Below are 23352 nucleotides of genomic sequence, written 5' to 3'. Positions count from 1 at the left end.
GAGGTGGTAGAATCTCCTTCCTTAGAGGTTTTTAAGGTCAGGCTTGACAAAGCCCTGGCTGGGATGATTTAACTGGGAATTGGTCCTGCTTTGAGCAGGGGGTTGGACTAGATGACCTTCTGGGGTCCCTTCCAACCCTGATATTCTATGATTCTATTTTGAATGCTCAGTTCAATAGAGCTCAGGAGACAAGACTCAGACTCAAGTGGAAAATTACTCACTAAAGGGGTAAATTGTCTCATTTTCTCCAAGCCTTGAGGAAAGGACAACATATAGCTATGTCACCAGGGGAAAGGAAAGGGGTCAAAGTCACAATTAATTATCTTGCTTCGTACTTACTCAGGGACGGACAGCCAAGCTGAGTAATCAGCTACAAGCCAATACAAATAGCAAATTACTTCCCCTTCTGGACTGGCTACTTTGTGCTAGCTGCTATTGAAAGGTGTGGGGAGAAGAGAAGCATCTTATGCTCCCACATTCTCTTGCACCGTCACATAGGGCAAGTGAACATTTTACCCTGAATGACTATTTCATCATTTGATTTCAAAACACTCAGACTGTAATCAACTACTTAGACGGTAAGCTCTTTGGGGCTGGGACCATCTCTCTGTGGTGTGTTTGTATAGCACCTACCACATTGGGGCCCTTGTCCATGACTGGAGCTCCTAGTATGGGTACTCCAAAAGCACCTATCATTCTTAGTTTTTAAGCACAATGAAGAGAATAGCATGCTAAACATTCAACCTTAGGTTACAGGAGTGCAATCAGAATCTCATTTGCACACCTCACCTCCCCCATCCCTCCAGGTTAAACTCCTTGTGTTCACCACAAACGGGCAATTTGTGTAGCAGCGGTCACCCTGGGTGTGGCAAAATGTGAATGAAGACTAGTAAAGCAGAATGTAATACTGTCTCCCATTAGAAAGTTAAATTAAAGCCTGACTTTTTACAACTATATAGACTCCAGAAGTGTACAGTTGATTCCATATCATTGTCATACGAGGTGTGTGCTTCATAATACAACCATTTGCAGTTGTATCATTTACAATTTGATCACTTAGAGGTAAAAAACATGTTGACTATTAAGTTGTGTTAATGGCTGACAGAGGAATTCTTCCACACACTCTCTTATTCCCCCACCACAAAAAAGTGTGTGAGCAGAAATGCATGATTTCAGTAAATGCGACCATTCTGGATGTGACAGAGGAACCTCGTGAAGGTTGATTTGTAGAAATAATGACCTTTTATATCCTAAAACACTTCTGTATTTAAAAGCAAAATGATGCAAGGGACACGTAGTACTAGTTAAGCTAAGCTGCTTTTGAAGAAATGAATGATCCTTACTGTTCTTTTGTCTAACAGCTGACTGGTAAATTACAGGCAACCCAAGAAAAACAATATAGATAAGGGACTTTGCATAAGCTGAGCTGTGAAAATCTGTTTTCTGTAACTGGGAGGAAAAAAATGGAACTTGCTCCATAAAATCTGCTGTTCCACCGCTCTTGCCCCATATGATATCTATCTTTATCATGGGGAAAAAAGTGAAAACGTGAATACTCTCTGGTTCATATAATGCAAAACTATGGTGAGATCAGAAAGAGATTTTTGGATATCCAGTCTATAAAACTGCTGCCTCTTCTCTCCTAAGGGCAACTACTTAAAAGAAAATCTGTAAATAGGTCATTCATATTTAAAAACCGTTAAAAGGTCAGAAATACATCTGTTCAAGAAGTGACTGACATTATGCAGGCGAACTCTGAAATACACTTGATTAAACTAAGGCCATTGAGCTGCACCACACAGAGTTACAGCTTCATTCACAAAACAATGAAGCCTGATATGCGATTGTGGTCTTCCAGGACATTTAGATCCTAGACTCCAGCGGCTACTCCTGCACAAGTTCCGAGAGCTTGAAAATTTATTTTGTCCTTTGTGAAACGAAAATTGATGATATATTGCTGGTAATAACATTTATTATTGCAACATTTTTGCTCAGTTAAAAAAGTTGACCTTTGTGGCAAATACATACACTAACGTTTCAATCAACCCAGATATCTAAAACAGGCTATGAAGAATTTATACTCCCTTTTCTTTCAAGACAAGAATCAAATGGTGTGTACTAGGAACACAAGTCTCATGGCTTATGCAATATATCTGACAAAAGAAGCTGGACTCAGATTATCATTTTAGATAGAAGATAATACAGTACATCTAGGCAGTAGGAATTCTATAGTTAAATTTGTAAAACAGCTTCCAACAGAAGCTCACACACTAACTCACTCAGACACACAAAATCCTGACAACTATTTTTTTTTTAAATGTGGAACCTCCATCTAAGAATCTTCAAACATTTCACAAAAAAAGAATGAATTAACCCTACACATTCATGACAGACGAAGGTCTTTTGGAAAAGAACAGGTTTTTTAAATGTATGTAAATAAAGTCTGATGTTAATCCAACAAGATGTTTGTGAGACAAGGTTGTTCTTTGTGGAAGGGAATGGTGAAGGCCACAGAAGAAAAATAACTGGCAAAAAAGCAGGTAGAATTCAGAAGTTTCAATGATGTTAGCCAGTTCTGATGGAATTTGTAAATTTTTTCAGCTAAACTGCTTGGGTCACAGGAGGTCTCAGTATCAAACCAGCAAATTATTTTATTCCAATTGTCTTATTTAATATATCTTTCCACATCCATTATAGTAAAAAATATAGTCTATATCAAAAGTAACCTACCGCAGGTTTCACAAAGGTCTTTTTGTTTTTTAAATACTAAAACCATTAGTAAAATTGAAACAGCCATTTAGTGGGTGTTCACACACCCACATTTAGGCTGAAGAGGAATAGAAAGCAGTAAATGTGAAACACTAAGATACTGATGTGACAGATTTATTAAAAATAAGAAAAGTTTGAGACAAAAAAATAGCTAATTTCATCTGTTCATTTGGAAGGTATAAAAGCTAAAGTAAGGTAAGGCCAATAAGATTTGACAGTGTCTCTATCAGAGAGAAACAAACGGAAAAAGATGCCATGTTCTGCAACCTACTACTGTGAGCACTCAGATACTGCAGGAATAGGCAGCAGTTCAAAACCCTAAGGCAGCTGTTCAAAATCCTAGAAACAAGAACAAAATTAAAAACAAACAATGAGAAACACTGGCTTTCTGTTTGGGAAATAAAGATGTTTCTACCCCTTAAACAGAACTGAAACAAGTCTTAGTAGCTATGAGCTCACATAAACAGGCTAGATTTCTAAAACCCCACACTATTAGAAACTGCCATGCAAGCAAAAAGAAACCAGGACAGTGTTGTTAATATATTTATAAGCAACATAAATTGTATCATTTAATCATTACCAAAGAATGCAACTCTTTTTGAAAATCTGGAAAACAGGTTTAACAGACATAGCTCCGCCAATCCAAATTCCTGGATAACATGCTCCTGTGGGTGCTGTATCAGGCAACAGTGAGCCTCCGAGCTAACCCAAATACTGCTGAAAAATAATTGTGCTGAAGGTAATATAGGCAGCTGCTATTTAGAAGATACAACTACTTAGTTAAATTTAGAAATTCTTTGCCCCGAGTGAGATTCCATTTATCTGGATAGGCAGTAGACCTGCTTGCTGATCCTTTAAGGATTATTCCTCTTGGTGAGATGCACTGTCTTCAGTGCTGAGAAAATGAGGGTTTATATAAATATACTTGTACCATGGCACTGAATATCTGTGGAGGGCAGGGTATGGCTATGACCCTAAGCACTCTGTAGTCAAACCCTACTCACACTACTTCAAAGATACTTGTACGAATCTCATGAGGTATCGTCTGAAAACTAAACACCACATTGGTCATTAATATCATTGTGGAATATATATTATTCACAATAATGCCAATCATAACAATGCCACATGTGAAATTATTATTGTCCTCTGAGTCTCTGGCTGGCTGGCAGACAGGCAGTTTTGGGGGAAGTTCAGGACTGAGGCTATGTTGGGGTCACTTGGCTAGTAGTAACCAAGACTGGCAGAGACCAGTGTAACAAGCAAGCTGCTGGAGTCAGAATTACTGAACCAGGGCTGTTTACAACACAGACTCAGTGCATGTTTGTTTGCTGGTTGCAGGGCCAGCTCCAGGCACCAGCAAAACAAGCAGGTGTTTGGGACGGCACATTTCTAGGGGCGTCATTCCGGCGCCAGCCAGGCTGCCCCTAGCAATGTGCCCCTGCTGCCCCAGCTCGCCTCCGCCTGCTCCCCTGAGCGCACTGCCACCGCTCCGCTTCTCCCCCCACCCCCAGGGTTGCCACATGCGAAACAGCTGTTTCAGGCAGCAAGCCTGGGAGGGAGGGAGGGAGGGAGAAGCCAAGTGGTGGCGCGCTCGGGGGAGGCAGCAGTGGTGGAGCAGAGGTGAGCTGGGGTGGGGAGCGGTTCCTCTACCCCCTCCCCGTTACTTCCTGCACTCCCCCCACCCTTGCTCACCTCCGCTCCGCCTGCTCCCCTGAACGCACTGCCTCTCCCTCACCTGAGAGGGAGAGGGGAGAAGCGGAGTGGCAGCGTGTTCAGGGGAGCAGGCGGAAAGGAGGTGAGCTAGGGTGGGGGGTCGTGGGGGGGAGCCGCAGGAAGCAATGGGGGGGGAATGCAGCACACCCAGGGGAGGAGGCAGGGCCGGGGATTTGGGGAAGGGGTTGGGAAGGAGCGGAGTTGTGGCGGAGCCAGGGGCGGGGGGCACGAAAAAAAAGCGGGGGCAGCCAAAAAATTTTTTGCTTGGGGCGGCAAAAATCCTAGAGCCGTCTCTGGCTGGTTGGGAGTGTCCAGACAAGGGAGCTACAGCAGCAGGGCATTTTAAGGCACCCAGGGTAACTGGGCAGGAGATGACAACCTTTAACTGGTCTGGATTGCACCCCAAAAATGTGACAACCAACACAGGGAATGACTTCAGTAAATCTGCACTAAAACCTTCCATAGTTGTACTAGATGCTACTAAATAAAAATGCATTTTAACAACTTTTTACTGTTGACACTGTAATCCATATCACATTTTAGTCCAAAGGTAAGTCATCTCAACTAGCCCTTTTTCAGCTTCATAAATTTTTATTTATATTTATATATGTTACACCAGTATGTGCAAACCATTTCTAAAAGAATTCTTTTGAGGATCCAGGTAATAGGGAAAAACAAACCTGTTAAATCATTTTCCGGCTCCCATCTGTTAATTACAAATCATTGTTCAGCATAAACATATTGAGTGTGCTAAAAACAATGCCAGCAGTCAGCCTATTATAACATACTCAAATCACAAGTTATTCCACTGATGGGAGGGCTTGACAGGGACCAACTGAAGCAAAAGGAAATAGATTGGCATTATATTTCAAGGATGCTGAATTTATGTGTGCGAGCAGATGAAAAATTCTCCTTCAAGAAAGCTCAAACGACACACATACACAGACTTTATTTTAGTTTTACTACATTTGCAGACGGTGGGGTTTAATCAATGAGTCAATCTGCCTGCATGTTCGCTGCCAAACACACAGCAATACTTTAAAGTGCTCCCATGAGGACATTTAAGACATGAGCTAAGACTTTGTGTCTAGAACATTTTTATATATAAAGGTCCCTAAAGTACTTATTAAATAAAGAAGCATTTTTCATGCAAACAGTAGTGATATTAAAGCCTGAAATTCAATCACATACTGAAAATGCACTAATCTAAAAGACAGCACAGGAGAGGAAGGACTTGGGTTAACAGACTGCCCCATCAGTGAGCACTATAGAACACAGAGCAGGACAAAAGAGCATTGATTTCACAAGGATCAGAGTCCTGTAGATTGCCTTGGGTAGGAACTCCTGAATATGATGCATGTCAATATCAGCAACCAAGACTTCTCTCCTACATTTCTCTTTAAGGGTTAACTTGAAACCATCTATTGAATGATATAAGTTAGGGCCCAGAAAATGATTATGCAAAAATGGCACCTTCTTACTCAAGAGATCTATTCCCAGTGTGTGTTCAGAGTCATGCCTAATGACTTTAATGACAGAACTAAGTTTATACCGCTTTTTATTTCCGTTAGCTCCACTGTGCCAATATAGCTACAAGAGAAGGTGACAAAATATATTCAAAAATATCCCCTGGAGAGATGAAAAAAGTGGCTCCATTTTTGTTTTATGTTTGTGTGTGTGCAGAGATAATCCATAGGGTAGCATGGGCAATTTCTCATTTTCCTCAAGGGTACATTTGTGTTGGAGACCCAAAGATTCTATTTTTATAGATTCTCATGTTCAACATATACATGAGGTCACCGGGGTGACAGCAAGGCAGCTTGGGCTGCATTGTCTCCAACAGGTGGAGACCCAGTTTTAACTTTGCCCTGAGCCAGCAAGCTACCACAGCTGGGTCAGATGAAGTGGAGAGTTTGGGCAGCGGAATCTTTTAATATTGGTGACGATATGCAAGACACAAAGAACACAGCTAGACTACTTATTCCATGCCCAGAGCCAGGGGCAACAAATGATTCTATAGCCAGGAATTTCCAGCAATAAGGATGGGGCAATACAGCCAGCAGACAAGCAAAAGCAGAATTTCAACCAAATGAAATTAATTAATATTAGTGATGACAGTGATTTGATCAAGAAAAAACAAGTAACTTTATATTAGAATATTTAAGCTAAAGTGTGAGTTAACAGGAATGCTTGTGAAAAGAAGCCACCTAATTTAGTGTCAGACAAACGGTAGAACAATTAACATCAATGAGATAAAGAGGTTCCTGGCTACTAACTACACCAGGAAGACAAGTTAATGTGGAGAGGACAGAGATATAATTTTGCAAACCACTTCCTAAGAAAAAGATCCTCCCAACCACACAAAAAAAACCCACAGCATGGCTCTCAAAAGGTTTCAGTCTGCAGAACACAAGGAAGAGGGCCATCTGGTGATGTACAGATCATAGTTTGAAAACCACTGCCATAAAACAATTGCTTTTCACAGCACATCAGAGTTTATAAGAGATGAGGTGACTTATAATTACCTATTACGTAAGACCAAAGTTCACCTGAGAGTCAAGTGAAGAAGCTGCATTAGTTAAACATTGACCACAGCACAATTAGGTTTGATATCATGAGAGAGAACACCTTCCCTAGCAATAACAAAGGAAGATAATTTTAGGGGACAGATTTAAAAAGTGATGAAGAAAAGAGTGTTAAAAGCAAGCTGAAGCACAGAATAGTCTTTAAATCCCTGGAATGGAAAAGTTACATATTCAAAAGACTTAAAATTTACTAGGAAAGAACGGTTCTCTTTCAACCCAAATAAGAATCCCAGAAAGTCAGCCCAGAAAACCTTTCAACATAAACATACTATTGTAGAACATTCTCCTAATGACAGGATCTACATCTGATAGTGGTCCAGGCTACTGTTAGATGAGACTTACATGTGTGGTTTTTCCCCTCAGCACTAAATATTGCAAAAGCAAATGCATGTTGGATATGAATACATACATGAACAAAAAAAGTTTTAACAAACAGGATTAACAGCCTGTAGGCTCATTTCTTACAACAATGAATTAGAGGCACAGATGGAGTATAGACATCTGTACAAAAATATATAAATGAAAAGGAGTAAAGTAAAATACACATGGTTAAACAGAGTAGCACTTCATATTATTAGTTGGGGGACAGAGAGGAACAACTTTTTAAAAGGTGGAAATCCTGCTGCAATCATCCTTAGGAGACTGGAAAATACACTGTGCCAGGTAGGGCTCAATTCTGAACTAAAATTGAAGAGGACAAACACAAAATATCAATTACCTAAAATAGAAAGAAAAAACAAACTATCGGCATGGAGTAAGTGTGAGACAGATGAAGAACTGGAAAAGTGAAATACAATTTTTATATTGGAATTTACTGTAGACAATGAAGAAATTCCTATTTCAAGGGCACTTTCCAGTAGGGAAGATAAAGTCAGCAATTTTAATAGACAGTGACTTTTCCCCAAGGAAAAAGCCTCAAATCAAGCAATTTGAAAAACTTCAGTGAATTCTACTCTGAAAAAGTGAACACACAACAGGACAGGTGAGCTGAATAAGAAGGGGTCATTTTTACATAATCAGAGTTGTATGTGCTTACCTAAGGTGAGTGGGAGGGAATAAAGATTTATTACTGTCAGCTTTGCAGACCCACTGGCAGAGCAAACTGGAATATCTTCTGGTTCACATATAATCAACAGAATTATTGTTCCATTTCAGAGCAATCTGTGCAACACCATTGTTCTCAAATTATTCATAAATGAATAGGCCAGAAGGCAACATCAGATCATCTAGTCAGATCTTCTGCGTCACAGGACATTTCACCCAGTTACCCCGTATTAGACCCAAGTTACTTGTGTTCTCACTGACACCTGTGCAACCCCACCAAAAGCAGCAGGGCTACTTAGATGTAACTGAACGCAGCATTTGGCCAACAGATTCTCTATTACGGGTGATGACAAAGCACAAGCCAGAAAAGAAACAGGTTGACTTTCAGAGCAAGTTTGTAGGACTGTGTAGCGGGGTGGTTACCCGCTCCTGCCCTGTGGGGCTTGAGAGCCAGCCCTGGGAGAGAGCCAGGGCTGAGAGCAAGAAAAGCTAGGCTGATTGGGGAAATGGCCGCAGCTGGGCCTATAAAGGGGCTGCTAGGCTGAAGCTTAGCCAGTCTCTCTCTGCATTCAGAAAGGGAAGGGCCTGGCTGCAGGGACCTGAGGGAGTACCTAGATTGGAGGAGGGCTGAGGGGGAAAGGCCTTGGGAGCAGGGGAGCTCCAGCCTGGAAACCCCCAGGCTGCGAGGCCTAGATTAGGGCCTATTAGGTGCTGGGGTTGCAAGGGGGCAGCCCACAGGTAGACAGAGGCAGCAGGTCCAAATCCCCTCACCTGTGATGAGTGGCTGATACACTGCAGTCTGTCCCAGGGAGCAGGGCTAAGAGATGACTGGTAGTAGCCGAGACTGAGGCTGGGTGGGGGTTCTCCAGGGAAGGGAGACCCTCAGGGATTGCTGGGGTTTACTGCCAGGGGGCAGCACCCCAGTGGGAGGCGGCACTGGGTCCTGGGAGGAACTGGGGCCAGCAGTAAGGCGGATCACCAGAAAGCAGAGGACACTCCAGAGGTGGATGAGCTAATTCCCAAGGACAACCAGCAGGAGGCGCTGCCGGTTGAGTCCAGCTCTATTACAGACTAGCAATTAGAACATTCATCTGTTTTGCAAACTTGATATGGAAAGCACTGAGATACACTGATTGTAAAACAAAGTCTCTTCCAAATTGTATTCCAGTGCAACTCTATCAGCTGCCAGGAGGACCACACACCGCACAACTGAGTATTCAGAATGAAATGAAGTGAGGAATATTCTTTATAAAAGTTATTGCTCCCGAAGAACTGAAAGTTGCCCACATGATGCCACTAAAAAATATAAATAAAAAAGAGAACACCAACAGAAATGCTGGGAATTAGGCCAGTGAGCCCTACCTTGGTAAAGAAAAAGAAGGACTGAGAGTCTGATTAAGGGTAGATTAGTACAGCACTTGGATAAGTATAATCTAATAAGGTCAAACCAGCATGGCTACCGTAAGAAAAAATTGTGCCTCTCTAAACTGTTATTTGGAAAAAAATAATAAAATAGATTGACATGAACTGGAGGGGTACTTCATGGGGATTTTCAAACACTTCTGATAAGTGTTCCTCATGAGTGATTATTAAGGGGGGGAAAATGAGGTAAAGGAGTAAGGTGTATATTGCCTTGCATTAATAATTGGTTAAGAGTTGTTGCAAAGAACAGTAAAGTTAACAGTGAGTATATTCTAGGGTTTGATACTGGGACCAGAGTTATTTAAAAATATGGAAGAGCAAACTGTCATTTCAATTTAATAAGTATTACAGATTTAGACATTCTGGGGGCATTTTGCAAAGTAATGGTTCAATAAATTAACCATGTGTAAATGTAAAGGAATGCACATTGGCAAAATGAGCCTACACTGCTTACAAACACTGACAGGCTCTGAGCTTGATGGACTCCCCAAGGAAAAACTTCAGTCATCATCATAGTTCAGTCAGGATGTCTGCCAGGATGTTATGATGATTATCATCTGTACAGTGTACCCATGTTACTTGGGTACACTGTGCAGATGATAATCATCATCATATTAGATTCTAACAATGTTACAGCCTCAGCTGAAGCAGGTTTCAGAGTAGCACCCGTGTTAGTCTGTATTCGCAAAAAGAAAAGGAGTACTTGTGGCACCTTAGAGACTAAAAATTTGAGCATAAGCTTTCGTGAGCTACCGCTCACTTCATCGGATGCATACAGTGCCTCTTGCTGGTCACCTAACCTTCAGGAAAGTATGTCTGAGACTGAAAAGGAATAAAAGGGTGCAACAATAATAGCTGTTTAGAAGTATTTGGAAATGACATATGACAAGCTATTGCAAAATTTGGATGATTTACCCTTGAAAGGAGAAGTATTAATCAGAGCAGACTAATTTAATTCTACTTTCTATTCTTCAGTCCTGAAGCTTGATTATTATGTGACCCTTCACAATAGTTTTAACCTATGCACATTAAGACAGTAAGTGGACATCAAATCTCTTCCTTCATGTCAGTTGATTGATTGTAGGGACAATTACATTATGAAGACTTTAATGTTTGTCTGAGGAAACAGTTATTGCTTATTACTGGATGCAAAATGCCAATCTAGGTAATATGCTCTAGTATGAAAAATCCTATTTTAAAATTAGAGACTCTCTATCTTGTGGATCCATAAAGTTCCAGTTATACACAAAACCCTTTAAAAAAAGGTTCTTAGGAACCCTCTCTCACCCTCTTACTACCCAACAGAAAAAAACTCAGCACCTTAAGATGTTTGGATGACAGAGCCTGTTCATGAGCTGGATCTCTTTCAGCATATTTGCTCGGTTACTGCTCAGCATGTTCATCTTCAAAGCCATCACCTGGTCTGAAGTTTTGTGTCTCACCTACAGAATAAAAGCAAAATGAGCAGATGACATTTTGATGGCAGGAAATGTAAGGTCAATGAGCCATTAACAGAGTAGCATATAACAAGCAGCAGGACATATGGTCCTCATGTCTGAAACAAGTTGATAACTATGCCATCTCTAGCCTATAACATGACTTTCCATTACCAGAGTGCTTGAGTACCTCCCAAGTATTTAAAAATCATCATTTCTCCCCCTTCTGTCACTATTTGTAGGAGAAAAAGCTTATTAAGTTTAGAGGGTTTGCTTGCTTGTTCATATTTGTATGAGCAAGCGTAAAGAAACTGAAGAAAAAGTACACTGAAGAAATGCATTTTTTTTATTTAGCTCCAAACGTAGTTATTTCCATGGTCACTCAGTCTCTTTTTACTATGGAACGCTTCCCGAATTTGCGTGTCATCCTTGCGCAGGGGCCATGCTAATCTTCTCTGTATCGTTCCAATTCTCTTGAGAGGGGGAGTTCCACACTCTAAATCCCGTGAAAGCTGTCTCCAATGCACAATAGCCCCTCCTCTTCTCCTCCACCAGAGATGACAATTTCATTGTTCCTGTGGAAGGCTGCTGTCATGAGAAATCATGGTGACGGATGATCTTCCAGAGGTGATCTGGAAGCTAGCTAGAGCCAACCCTACAGAGGTCTTTGGATATCAGGACAGAGACAGAGAGAGGAACTCTTCATCTATATTGCAAAGCAGCTCCATTTTGTTACACGAGTTCTTTCCACACACACCCCTGCATGAGATTTTGGCTCCATTCCCACTTCTAATTACTAGAAGTTCTGAAAAAGGTTAAGCTTTTACTTTTTTTGAGCAAGAAAACACACACAAAAAAAAACCTTAGCCAAACTGATGAATGGGAGTAGAAAAGCAAGATCAGCCATATATTCCTGCCTGACGCCCCCCCAAAATGGCTATTACCAAGCAATAAACAAATTCTCCTTTACATTATCAAATTCCGCAACCATTCCTCTTACGCTGCTAATAGCAGACTGTCAAGGTAAAAACCTTGAGTTGTAACAAGTGTTTACCTGTGTCACTACACAACAGATATTAAGAGCAAATGCTAGCAATCCAATTAGTTTGTCATCATTTATGCTTTCTACTTTTCACATCTGTCTCAGGTTGGGAAATGAAAATCAGTTTCACCTTCAGATAATCAGTCTGTGTGGTACTGGAGCAGTGGTGCGCAGCCCGTGGGTCGCACGCTGCCCATCAGCGTAATCTGATGGCAGGCCACAACAGTTTGTTTACTTTGACTGTCCGCAGCTTCGAGTGGCCCCGATTCCCTGTTCCCGGCCACTGGGAGCTGCGGGCGGCCATGCCTGCGGATAGTTAATGTAAACAAACGGTCTCGTGGCCCGCCAGCAGATTACCTTGACGGGCAGGATGCGACCCGCGGGCTGCCCACCACTGCTCCAGTACCACGCAGGCTGGTTATTAGGAACTAAGCCAAAAGCCATGTCTGACAACTTGAATGTTACTTCATATAGCTGGTTCTGCAAAGCAGTGAGTTTACAATTACTGTGATATATTCTACACCTAAGGACAAATAAGTTTTACCCAATATTTCTTTGGCAAACCAAATTAAATTTTACAACTAATGAAAAAGAAATAAAATTTCTATTACTTTGTAAATCTATTCATTATATGCTTTAAAAAAAAAAAAAGACTTCATTTTTCTGTCAGTGTTACATTTGTCTCCACTAGGCACTGTAAATTTAGAACCAAGAGCCCACAATACAGTAGGTATGCGGTTGGGTTTTTTTACAATTAATTTATTGATACAGAACTGTGCATATTTCCCCTTCATTAGCTTGTTCTTGGTCAAATGAAGAAAGCAAAAAGGGACTAGTGTCTTATTTTGAGAGAAAACACACAGTTCGATCAGAGGGCTATTGTTCCAGACTTTGGCATTAGATATAAGCAGGCACAGCCTGGGGGTGGGGGTAGGAGTTAATCTTATACCTAATTCAGCAGAATGTTCTACATAAAACTGCCCTGAAAGACTTATGAGCAAACTCAGATTCAGACTCAGTAGTGGCAATTGGGAGGGGTGTGGGAGTAGAAAAGAAACCCAGGGAGTTAGTTTAATTTTTCATTGTGGTATAAAAGTCATGACAAAGCCAAGATAAGGAAAGCAACAAGGTGTGCTGAGACAGCATAGGGCTGAGAGTCAATTCCCAAATTCTAATGTCAGCTCTGTCACTAACTCACTGAGTAGTTCTGGGCAAGTCACTTTACCTCTACACTTCAGTCTCCCCATCTATAAAACAAAGATGATTAAACTTACCTACCTGCCCGGGGTGTTGAGAACTTTAAATTTGTGGAGCACTCTGAAGATGTCCATGCTCTAATAAATTGGTTAGTCTCTAAGGTGCCACAAGTCCTCCTTTTCTTCATGTACTACTCAGTATCATCTCACCACCCAGGTTAAAGCATCTGCTAAATATTCCCTTGATTGCTCTGGTTTTATAACGTATAACCAAAATGTTTAATATTATTACGGTATTTACATAAGCTACAGAAATTTTCTAAGATTAATAAAAGTTAAAACAGCTGAGTTTCTGCACCAGTACTTTGATAAGAGAACACACAAGCTATCCCTTCTCTAATAGGTCACAGCACAAGATTTGGCCTCAAATGCACACCATCATCTCTCTCCATTGCATACAAAACTTGTTAGTCATGAGGAGCCCCCAAAATAGTTTATTTGTTGATCTCCTTTTCAGAATCTGCATGGGGAATGTAAAGAGGAAACATTTCTATCAAAAAAAGTTTTGCTTTGAAAGCATTTCCCCTGCATTCCTTTTTAATCATTGAAAACATTTGTGTGTTTTTTTAAGAAGCTTCTCCTTCCTCTTTGAGCCTGCAGTGAAATCATGATCCTGTGTTTAGGATACCAGTCCATTGCTACAGAAGTGACTGATATCACAAATACAGTTTTAGGATTTCGCCAGAGCCTCAGATGAGAGAAGAAGATTGCCATTCCTTTGTACCCAATTTTGTTATAAAAATCATGTAACTGATAGTAGAACTGATGCATCTAAATTTGCATCTTCCTGAAGACCTTTCTATAGTGCCACAATGACATTTGAATTTATATTATAAATAAATTTCTTAACACAATTTTATGTTAAGTATTTTCATGATACAGCCTCCAAGTTAGTTAGTTTTCTTGATGGAGAGCCACAATTTAGCCACACAACTCCCAATGTTATAAACATCTGGAGTTACCGTACATCCCATGAAACATCTTGGGACAGTATCTTCCAGTGCACTGTACTGCACACTGGGAACGGATGGGAAAAAGTGTATTACCACCACCACACTGATGCAGACAGTCTACATGAGCTCAGATCAATGTCCCTGTAACATTCATCTTTCCAACACACATGCGTGCCCACCGACACAATCAGCTGTCTCGAGCTGATCAAACATACCAAGACCAGTTTCTATCAGTCCTCTCACTAACCTTTACCATTTCTTCAAACACTCACCCGCCCACAACAGTCCAACAAATAGAAGGCCTAATCAAGCAATTCAGAAAAGAGAAAAAGAACTACTCATCTGCTGACAACAGAAAGCTGGACCTGACTGACAGAAGATGGCTAGAGTTTTAAATAGAAGCAATTTGGAATTCTCTCCTCGCCTCCCAGCTTCTTCACATCCACTGTCCAGGTCAAAGTATATCCTAAGCATTTGGGATGGAAAAGGAGAGGGTTTCAATTTACTACATCCACAATAGTTTTTGAACTTTTCTTTTCTATTCTTGATATATTCGTCAATCACACAAACATGCTCCATCACTTTTGCACACAGATAGGCACTAGCCACAAACCATTAAAATCCACCATTTGAGAGGCATCCGATTTCCCTGTTCTATTGTCACTACAAGAAAAACTAAAAATTCCCACATAATAGGTCCATCACAGCAATCCTCCTGTTCTATGTACTCTCGTCCATAAGGTCACTCACATTAATATTGGAAGTATGCCAGCGTGTCCCACTTATATGAATAACAGGAACCCTGCACCTTTCCCTCAGTACCCTGCTGTGAAAGGGCTTACATAAACATGGATGTTTTGCCAGCTGGCAAAAATCAGAAAATCCCAGTGCAACCAGCCCAGCATATCTTCATCCAGAACAGAAAGCTCACAGATCATTTTAAATGTGCTTGAAAAGTTGTGAGGTCTAAGACAAAAGAGACATATTTTCATGCCAGTGTAGTCTTGCCACCTGCTTTTCTACTGGAAAACCACACAATGATAATGACTCACGTTGACATAGCCCTTTCATCCAGAAGGAAAGCAAGGCCCGACACTTCACAAATGACCAAAAAAAAAAAGAAGAAGAAATAATCACGGCAATCAACCAGAAGTGCAGTCACTATCTAGTTTATTCCGTCTTGGCTGTTAGCCTACGGGCACGTCTTCACTTTAACGTGGCTTGTGTAGTTGCAGCTTAAAAAACCCACCTCCACAAGGGGAAGAGCTCCCAGCACTGATGCACTGTCTACATTGGCACTGTACAGCGCTGAAACTTGCAGCGCTCAGAGGGGTGTTTTTTCACACCCCAAGCGAGAAAGTTGCAGTGCTGTAAAGTGCCAATGTAGACAAGCCCGTAGTCTCTGAACACCTTTATTATCTTGTAATTAAGTACCCTATTTAACTGCAATACACCAACAATTTAGCATAGGAAGTTTTAAAACGTCAAACAATTAGAAAAGTTTCCATGTGGCTAATAACGTTAATATTTATGTAATTAACTGAAGCTTTTTTAAAAAAAAGTTTCTCACTAAACATTTTTTAAATAGCGTGGCCCTAAATTTTTTAAGATTGAAATAGCTGTTCTGCTCCCTTCTTGTTGTTGAGGAAGGTCTTTTCAGCCACAAAGAATCTGACTGACTAAACAGGGGAAAAACTCAAAAAATAATGTTTTTTGCTAATTTCTCTCAGTCACAGTAATATTAAGTTACTTGTAACAGCAGCAGGTACAAAGTTTTCTAAACAGAAATGTGATGTTCAAGTTGATATTTTAAAGTTTTTTCAAGACTACCACATATCAGAGATTTTACTAATCAGATAAAGTTGTTGGATTCTCTCTTTCTGCTGTGTGGTGGCTGCTTAAGAGAAACAGTCAAGCGATATCCAAACTGTCCCTAGCCTCGGTTTGCCAGAAGCTGGGAATGGGCAACAGGGGATGGATCACTTGATGATTCCCTGTTCTGTTCATTCCCTCTGGGGCACCTGACATTGGTCACTGTCAGAAGACAGCATACTGGGCTAGATGGACTTTTGGTCTGACCCAGTATGACCGTTTTTATGTTCTTATGATGGTACAAGTAGACCACTAAATACACATCTCAGTAACCTCTCTCTAAGCTTTCATGGCCCACATAATAATCAAACAATTGATTTTGGATACCAGTCTCAAAAAGTTTGTGCCACCACGGTTCTCTCCCCTCCACCTGTAACATTCTGGGGGTGCAATCCAGACCAGTGAGCAGTTGTGTCACTGCCTGCCCCATAACCCTAATGTGCCTTAAAAAGCTTTACTACTATGCCTGCCTGGGACATTCAGAGTCAGCAACAAGCAAGCCTAAGTCTCTGCGTGCTGTGCATCCCTGGATTGGCTACTGACGCCAGCAGCCCGCCTACAGTACAACAGCCCTAACCTGGCTTCCATGCACTGAGTGTCTTATCGCTGCAGCAACTCTGACCCCAGCACCATATACCCATAACTTTTAACACACACTGCATACATAGATTATGCAAGAATATTAATGATCTGTGAGTTACTAGCTTTCCAACAACATATTACTTGACACCTTTTAGATACAGATTGTAACCATAGAGAGTTGGGGTTCACTAAATTGGTCCGGCCTGCTGAAACCTGATGTCAGTGAGCCCCTGGCCCTGGAATGCTCTTAGGGTCACACACCCCATTCCACTTGGCCTACAATTTCTCCTATGCCTTAGCAGCTCAATTCTGGAGCACTGCTCCTTCCTGTCTGTCAGAGGTATGTATGTATGGTACAAAGTGCAAGAAAACATCCCTCCCAAACAAAACAGGCACTGAGAGTGCCCATCACTGAGTGGCATTGAACTGTCAGATCAGGGGCAGGTTCTTAATCCCAGAGATTTTGCCTCTGTCATTTTGATAGAGCCTCGGTATCAGGGGAGAGAGGGGTTGGGGTTCCTAGCCTAAAAACCAGAACCTGACTAAAATAAGAAATTTGGTGAGTGGGTGTCAGTGTTACCAACAAGCAACAAGACCAGTAAACCAGCACAGCATGCAAAGCAGCAGGAGGACACAGCAAGGATTCTGTCTCACTGCCACCGGCAGCAAGGAGGAACTGAGGGAAAGTCAGACTCACTCAGCACTTCATGCTCTTGGGTGGGGCGTGCAAGGACATCTAGGCCATAGGCACAGCCCTAATGGACACTGCGGGCCAAAAGACTCCAATCTCACACACATGAGCCTCAAATGTGGAATCCATGTGGACAGTAATTTGAAGAACCACCCATGTTTCTATTCATTTACAATCTGTAAGCAACAGGACTGGTAAGGATCCTAATGGAATTCTTCAGCTGCCGAAGCTGTTGACTCATGAATGTCACTGTAAAGGAGAAAAAAATGCCTTGGATGGGAGGTCTCCATTGAACATCTGGATGCTACAGAAAATAGCCCTGGCAGTTTACAGTAGTAGATAGAATTCTTCCCTCAAGCTCGATAATGAATCATTGTCCCAGGATGATATTAAGGGGATCACGATTTTATTCAATGAGCTGAGTAAAACTGAGGTTATCACTACCTGTGGTCATTAAAGAGCCCATATGCATATTTTATATTTACTATTTGTTTTGCCTCTCAGTGTCCTGGCCAAATTCCCCTGAATTCCCACTACAGTTCCATCTGGATACAGTAATGTATTTCACTGCCTGCCCTAAGTGTTTGCATAGTGTTGCTATGTACTGTTAACAGTGGCTGCATTTCAGCAATAGGTCAAGGGATCCCTCTATATCCTTCACCTGTCTCAAAGAGGTTATGGAACTATCTGAATGTTGAAAGGCATTAAAGAAATGCAAAACCATGATCAGTTCAAGGGGCATCCAGATCAGGCAGACAGACTGGTTCCTTTCCTCAAATATCACTTCATGTCAACATGCAAAAGCCCTTTGCTTATTTTGTAGTACTCTTTCTACACATCTTCCTTAACGCTTACATTTTTAAAAATTCTAGTTATTAGTTATAGCCTAACCCTTCCAGTACTTCTGTGAGTGAGGGACAACGCACAATAAAAGATACTCTATAAGCTACTGGGTGTGTGTAGGTCCTGATGGGCAAAAAGGGTGTGTTTTTTCCATCATGATATTTCCGTCAGGTTAGCATAAAGCAACTGAAAAGCCTGAATTTTAACAAGGTTTTTCACTTATGTTAAGCTAACTCAACTGAGCTAATATGATGGCAAACGTACCCTATTTTTCCCCTTAAAACAAAGCCAAAGAGGATAATTCAGTATAGCTAGTGAGACAGATGAGCAAGGCTACAATTCAAATTACACAGAAAACAGCAAAGTGGTCAAATGCAGATTCTGCTTTCAGCCAGAACCAGATCACCTTGCACCACTCCCCCAACACTTAATCTGAAATAGTCCAGTCACCTTCCGGCCACATTGCAAAGCTCCCCTTTTTTCCACAAGCATCTGAAAATGGGAGTGCAGTGGATTGGAAATTGTAAGGGAGGAGAATTGTTGGAGGGAGAGGAGATTAAATTGCATGGCGTGCTGGTGGTGATGGTTATTATACTGAACTCTACTGCTACAATTAACTTATTCATAGACTTTAAGGCCTGAAAGGATCATTCGATCATCCACTGACCTCTTGTATATCACAGGCCATTCAATTTCACCCAGTAACCCCTATACTGAGCCCAGTAAAACTTGTATTTGACTGAAGTACGTCTACCAGAAAAGCATCCAGTGTTGATTTGAAGACATCATCACTTCTCTTCATAGTTTGTTCCAATGGCTTATCATCCTCTTAAACATTTGTGACTCATTTCCAATTTGAATTTGTTTGACTTCAGCTTTCAGTCATTGGTTCCTGTGCTCCTTTTCTCTGCTAGACTGAGGAGCCCTTTAGTACTCAGTATTTTCTCCCTGTGAAAGTACCTATGCACTGTGAATCACGTCACCTCTCACTCATTTTTGATAAACTAAACAGATTGAGCTTTACGTCCCTCATTGTAAGGCATTTCTTCAGCCCTCAATTCATTTTTGTAGCTGTTTTCTGCTCCCTCTCCCATTTTTCAACATCATTTTTAAAATGTGGACACTAAAAATCTACATAGTATTCCAGTACTTATATACATCACAAATAATATGCTATGTCAAGGGTATTAACAGTATGTGAACAGGTGCCCTCTTAACATTTATAAGAATCTATATAAAATAAAGTCCTTTACCCTAGTTAAACGGATTTATGCAGGACCCACAAATACCAAGGGTATTGTACATCCTCACCGCTACATTTTAAGCTGTGTTTGGAGACTGCCTACTCCATCAGTTACACTAATTCAGGCTAACTCAAAGAACATTCCTCAATGCAACTAACAAATTCATCTTCCTAGTACAGGCCGAGTGATAGTGCTGCTCAGAAGGACATGTCAGAAAATGATAGAGAACACCTTTAGATTAAGTAGTGACAAGCAGAAAATGCAGATGTGGGTTTGAGGTTTCCTGTGTGATTTAGCTGACTTAGCTGATATCAGCTGACTTCTACTGCAGTTCTGCCTTTATTTTTACCCACTATTAGAAGTGCTTCCTTGTAGGTTATTAGTTTGCTTGAAAAGAAACCTAGAGAAGTTACACCTGTATGTCTGGATGAAAGCAAAACAGAATCTGTCCTGTTGTAGATCTGCATGACCAGTCCTTCAAACATTTTGACAGAATTGCCAAGTCTTCCACAAATAGGACAAAGCATGGACAGGTCACCAAACAGAGAAAATATGCAGGGTCCCTTTACATATAGATATACCAGAAAGCAACATATCAGCGTGCTTCATATAGCATCTCAGAAATGCCTCCTTAGCATTTGTATGTGACTACGTTAATTGCTGCAGATTTAGAGTTTCGCAAAGTTAGGTGCACGGATATGAAGCGGTAGAATATAATGTACAAATGTGACTCTGCTCAGTAACTGCAAATGGGGAAAGAAAAAATGTCTGAGATATGAGTCTAGGCAAGGGGTTTTCACTGCTTGCCTCCTATTTTGCAGTCTTATTTCTAAGTGTAATCAAATAATTTCTGAGGTTTTTGTTGGGGATGGGGACTTTAACAAACCTTTACTGTTGCTGATGTAGAAGACTGCTCATTTGCATCTCTAGTTCCACTCGTGATTAATTATTAGAGTCAGCTCCCTAGGTGAGTGGCTGAAATCAATACTTTTCTACAAGAAAATCTTCCCTCAATATCTGACCTCCACTGCATCACCTGTGTTTGACGGCTACAGCAGCAGCTAAGAACCAACTTTAAGGAGAGAGCAACAAATAAGAGTTTAGACGATATAAAGGATAGAAATTGGTTAGGGAGCCACTCTCTGCCCAATGGCTCCCCTTACAAGGTTTTATTTTACTTTGGAAGGGCAATATGAACCAAGGGAGGTACAAGAAAGATACATCATCTGTGGCATTTATAAGGACCATGCTAGGTGGACAAGAAAGCATATTTTTTATTTTTAAGTCTGTACAAACAAAAACATAGTAAAGGTAAAACTGAAAAGAGCGGTTATATCTAGTGGCCAATACAAAGACTAGTTCTTAGGAGAAACTAAATGCAGTAGTGTCTAATGTACAAAAAAGGACAAGAAAAAAAAAAACTGTCTGCTTAGTATGCCGCAAGCCCAGAAAGCCAAAAATATGAACTTGCATAAGCAGCATGAAACAAGTTGTGGTTACAAGTCATTAGCATCAGTAAACCTCATATCCCAACAGCTAATATGCTCAAAACCAGCATTTTTCCTGCCTTTATCTATAAAGTGAAAATTATAAATAAGTACTCTTCTTACTTAATGATTGAGCGTCAATATTAATTATCACCACCTTCAAGAATGTAACCATGGCTTCAAATGTGGAGACAAAACAGGGGGTGGGGGGAGAAAAGCGTGGTAGAGGTTATTAAAACACATACAACCGTACAACTCAGTATTATACACTGGGTCAAATTCATCCTATAATCTCCTTTAAATCCGTTACAATTGCACTAGTTCTGGATTTGTCTCATTACACTTTAGCTTTTGCATTAACTTGTTTTCAAATGCTGTAGTAATCCTAACATCTAAGATTTTATTTTTCACATTTTATTTAAACTTTAAATATATTCTAAAAATCACAAAATGATACATTTACTCTCAACTCCCAGAATCTCCTTTTTAGCAGGTTGGGTTTTTTGGGGTTTTTTTTTTAAAGCCTTTAAATTAATTCAGTGCAGCTTAAAGGTGCTGGCTTGACCACCCCGGAGACTGAAGTCCTATTTATGCAGAGAACAGGTGCCACACAGAGAGCAGCCATGAAAGCTTTATCACCCAGCCAACGTGACCACCTCCAGTGATGACAGTGCAGTTCAGTCTCCACGTCAATTCCATCTTTGGCCTTTCTGATGAGACTGTCAACCATGTGCAGACTTATATTTGTATTTAAAACACGCTGAAGGTTCAAACGATTTATTGTTTACTTACCTGCCAACAGGCAAGGTTAATTAAAGATTCCAAGTTTGAAGCATGCTCCCTGAAATGTCCCATGTCAGTGGTTTCCAAACTCTTTCCCCTTTGAATAGATTGGGGCTAGATATCCTCTCACTCCTCCCACCCATGTCTTCTTGTACTGTACCCCTAGTTCACATGTTGCTGTCGCTGCCTTTCCTTTCCGTCCATTTTCTCTCCCCCTTTGTCCTTTTTGTTCTGTATGTGTTTGTTTTTGTTTTGTTTCTCTCTCTCTCACACACACACACACACACTCACTCTGCACTTCTATCCCCCCCCCCCCGATATTTGTTCACAGTTCTGCTCACTTGGTGACTCCTCCTTTATTTCCCACCAGGCAAACATGAAGGTCACATTATTGCTTTTGGAAGGGGACATCTGCTGGGGACATCCACTGGCATCTTGCACAGTTGATCTGAACATCTCAGGAAAAGAGAAGCTTGGGCTAGAGGCAGCCTGCTGTTTGAGCCGAACACATGTAGCTAGCCCCGGAAGCAGCTCTAACTGGGTCCCACTGCAGTCTTATACATAGCATGGCCCTTCAAAATCAGGGTTAAGATAAGTTAGCAGGGCCATCAGAGGAGAGGGAAAGAAGGGTTAGAATGGACGGAAGTTTGCAATGAGTTCTATGAATAGAGGACTCCATAACTGTCAATCCAGCACCTTAAATGAACATTAAATTCAGTTAATGGTTTGAGGCTTATACTAGATGAGCATTGAAAGGTTTTTCTAAAAAAGCATGTTTTTAAAACAGATGTACTTTATAGCAAGATGTAAGACTCCTGACAGATAAGTAATATTTAGTACTTATGCTATGCATTTATAACAAAGAAAGATGGTGTAAATACAGACACCAGGAGCATGAACATCTATTAAACCCAGAACCTCCAGCACCAAAAATACAGGAGTCTACTACCTGATCTAAAGAAAATTCTCACTTCTGTTAAGACTCTGGGTCACGGTATGGCTTACAGTTAAGAGCGCCAATCTCAGGTCAGACTCTCAAAAAAGGTAGACACCCCAAATTGGTGGTATATCCTATAATTAGATTTCATAGAATCATAGAATAACAGAGTTGGAAGGGACCTCTGGAGGCCAACCCCCTGCCCAGAGCAGGACCAATCCCAACTAAATCATCCCAGCCAGGGCTTTGTCAAGCCTGACCTTAAAAACTTCTAAGGAAGGGGATTTCACCAAGCCCATAACAAATGTGCACTCCTGGACTACTATGTTAGTCTTACCTTGGAGCCACGGACAGTCCCCTTCAATTCTCCAGCCCCTCTTTACCATTCAGACAAAATGAACTTTATGATGAAAGGTTACTAAAACCAAAATTCACCACACATTAGGTTCTTCCAACCCCAAAGGGTCAGTCACTCATTCCAGGTCAATGGATACGCCAGATCTCACACCAAAAACAATGCTGACAGCCAATTTCTTTAGTAAAATAAACTAAAGATTTATTAGCTAAGAAAAGAAATGAGATGTATTGAGAGGTTAAAGCAAGTAAAATATATAACAGGTGGGTTAGAGTTTGTAAGTTCAATTGATAACAGAGATATAATGTCTACGAGTACCTGTAAGTCTCTGACGG

At 41.0% G+C, this 23352-nt stretch overlaps 1 protein-coding gene across 1 annotated transcript in view; it reads right to left on the bottom strand.

Annotated features, from left to right (window-relative positions):
• The window catches only part of TESK2 (testis associated actin remodelling kinase 2), a 123454-nt gene that overhangs the window by 76983 nt on the left and 23119 nt on the right, over window positions 1-23352 (bottom strand). Inside the window, exon 3 of the mRNA XM_084637626.1 lies at window positions 10857-10978. Within this exon, the coding sequence (XP_084493752.1) occupies window positions 10857-10978 (122 nt within the window). The remainder of the gene's footprint in view (window positions 1-10856; window positions 10979-23352) is intronic.

The sequence above is a fragment of the Lepidochelys olivacea genome, assembly GCF_965140295.1.
Source record: "Lepidochelys olivacea isolate rLepOli2 genome assembly, chromosome: 8".
NCBI lineage: Eukaryota > Metazoa > Chordata > Testudines > Cheloniidae > Lepidochelys > Lepidochelys olivacea.
Note: the sequence above shows the minus strand (reverse complement) of the source record. Positions and strands in the feature narration are given on the sequence as shown.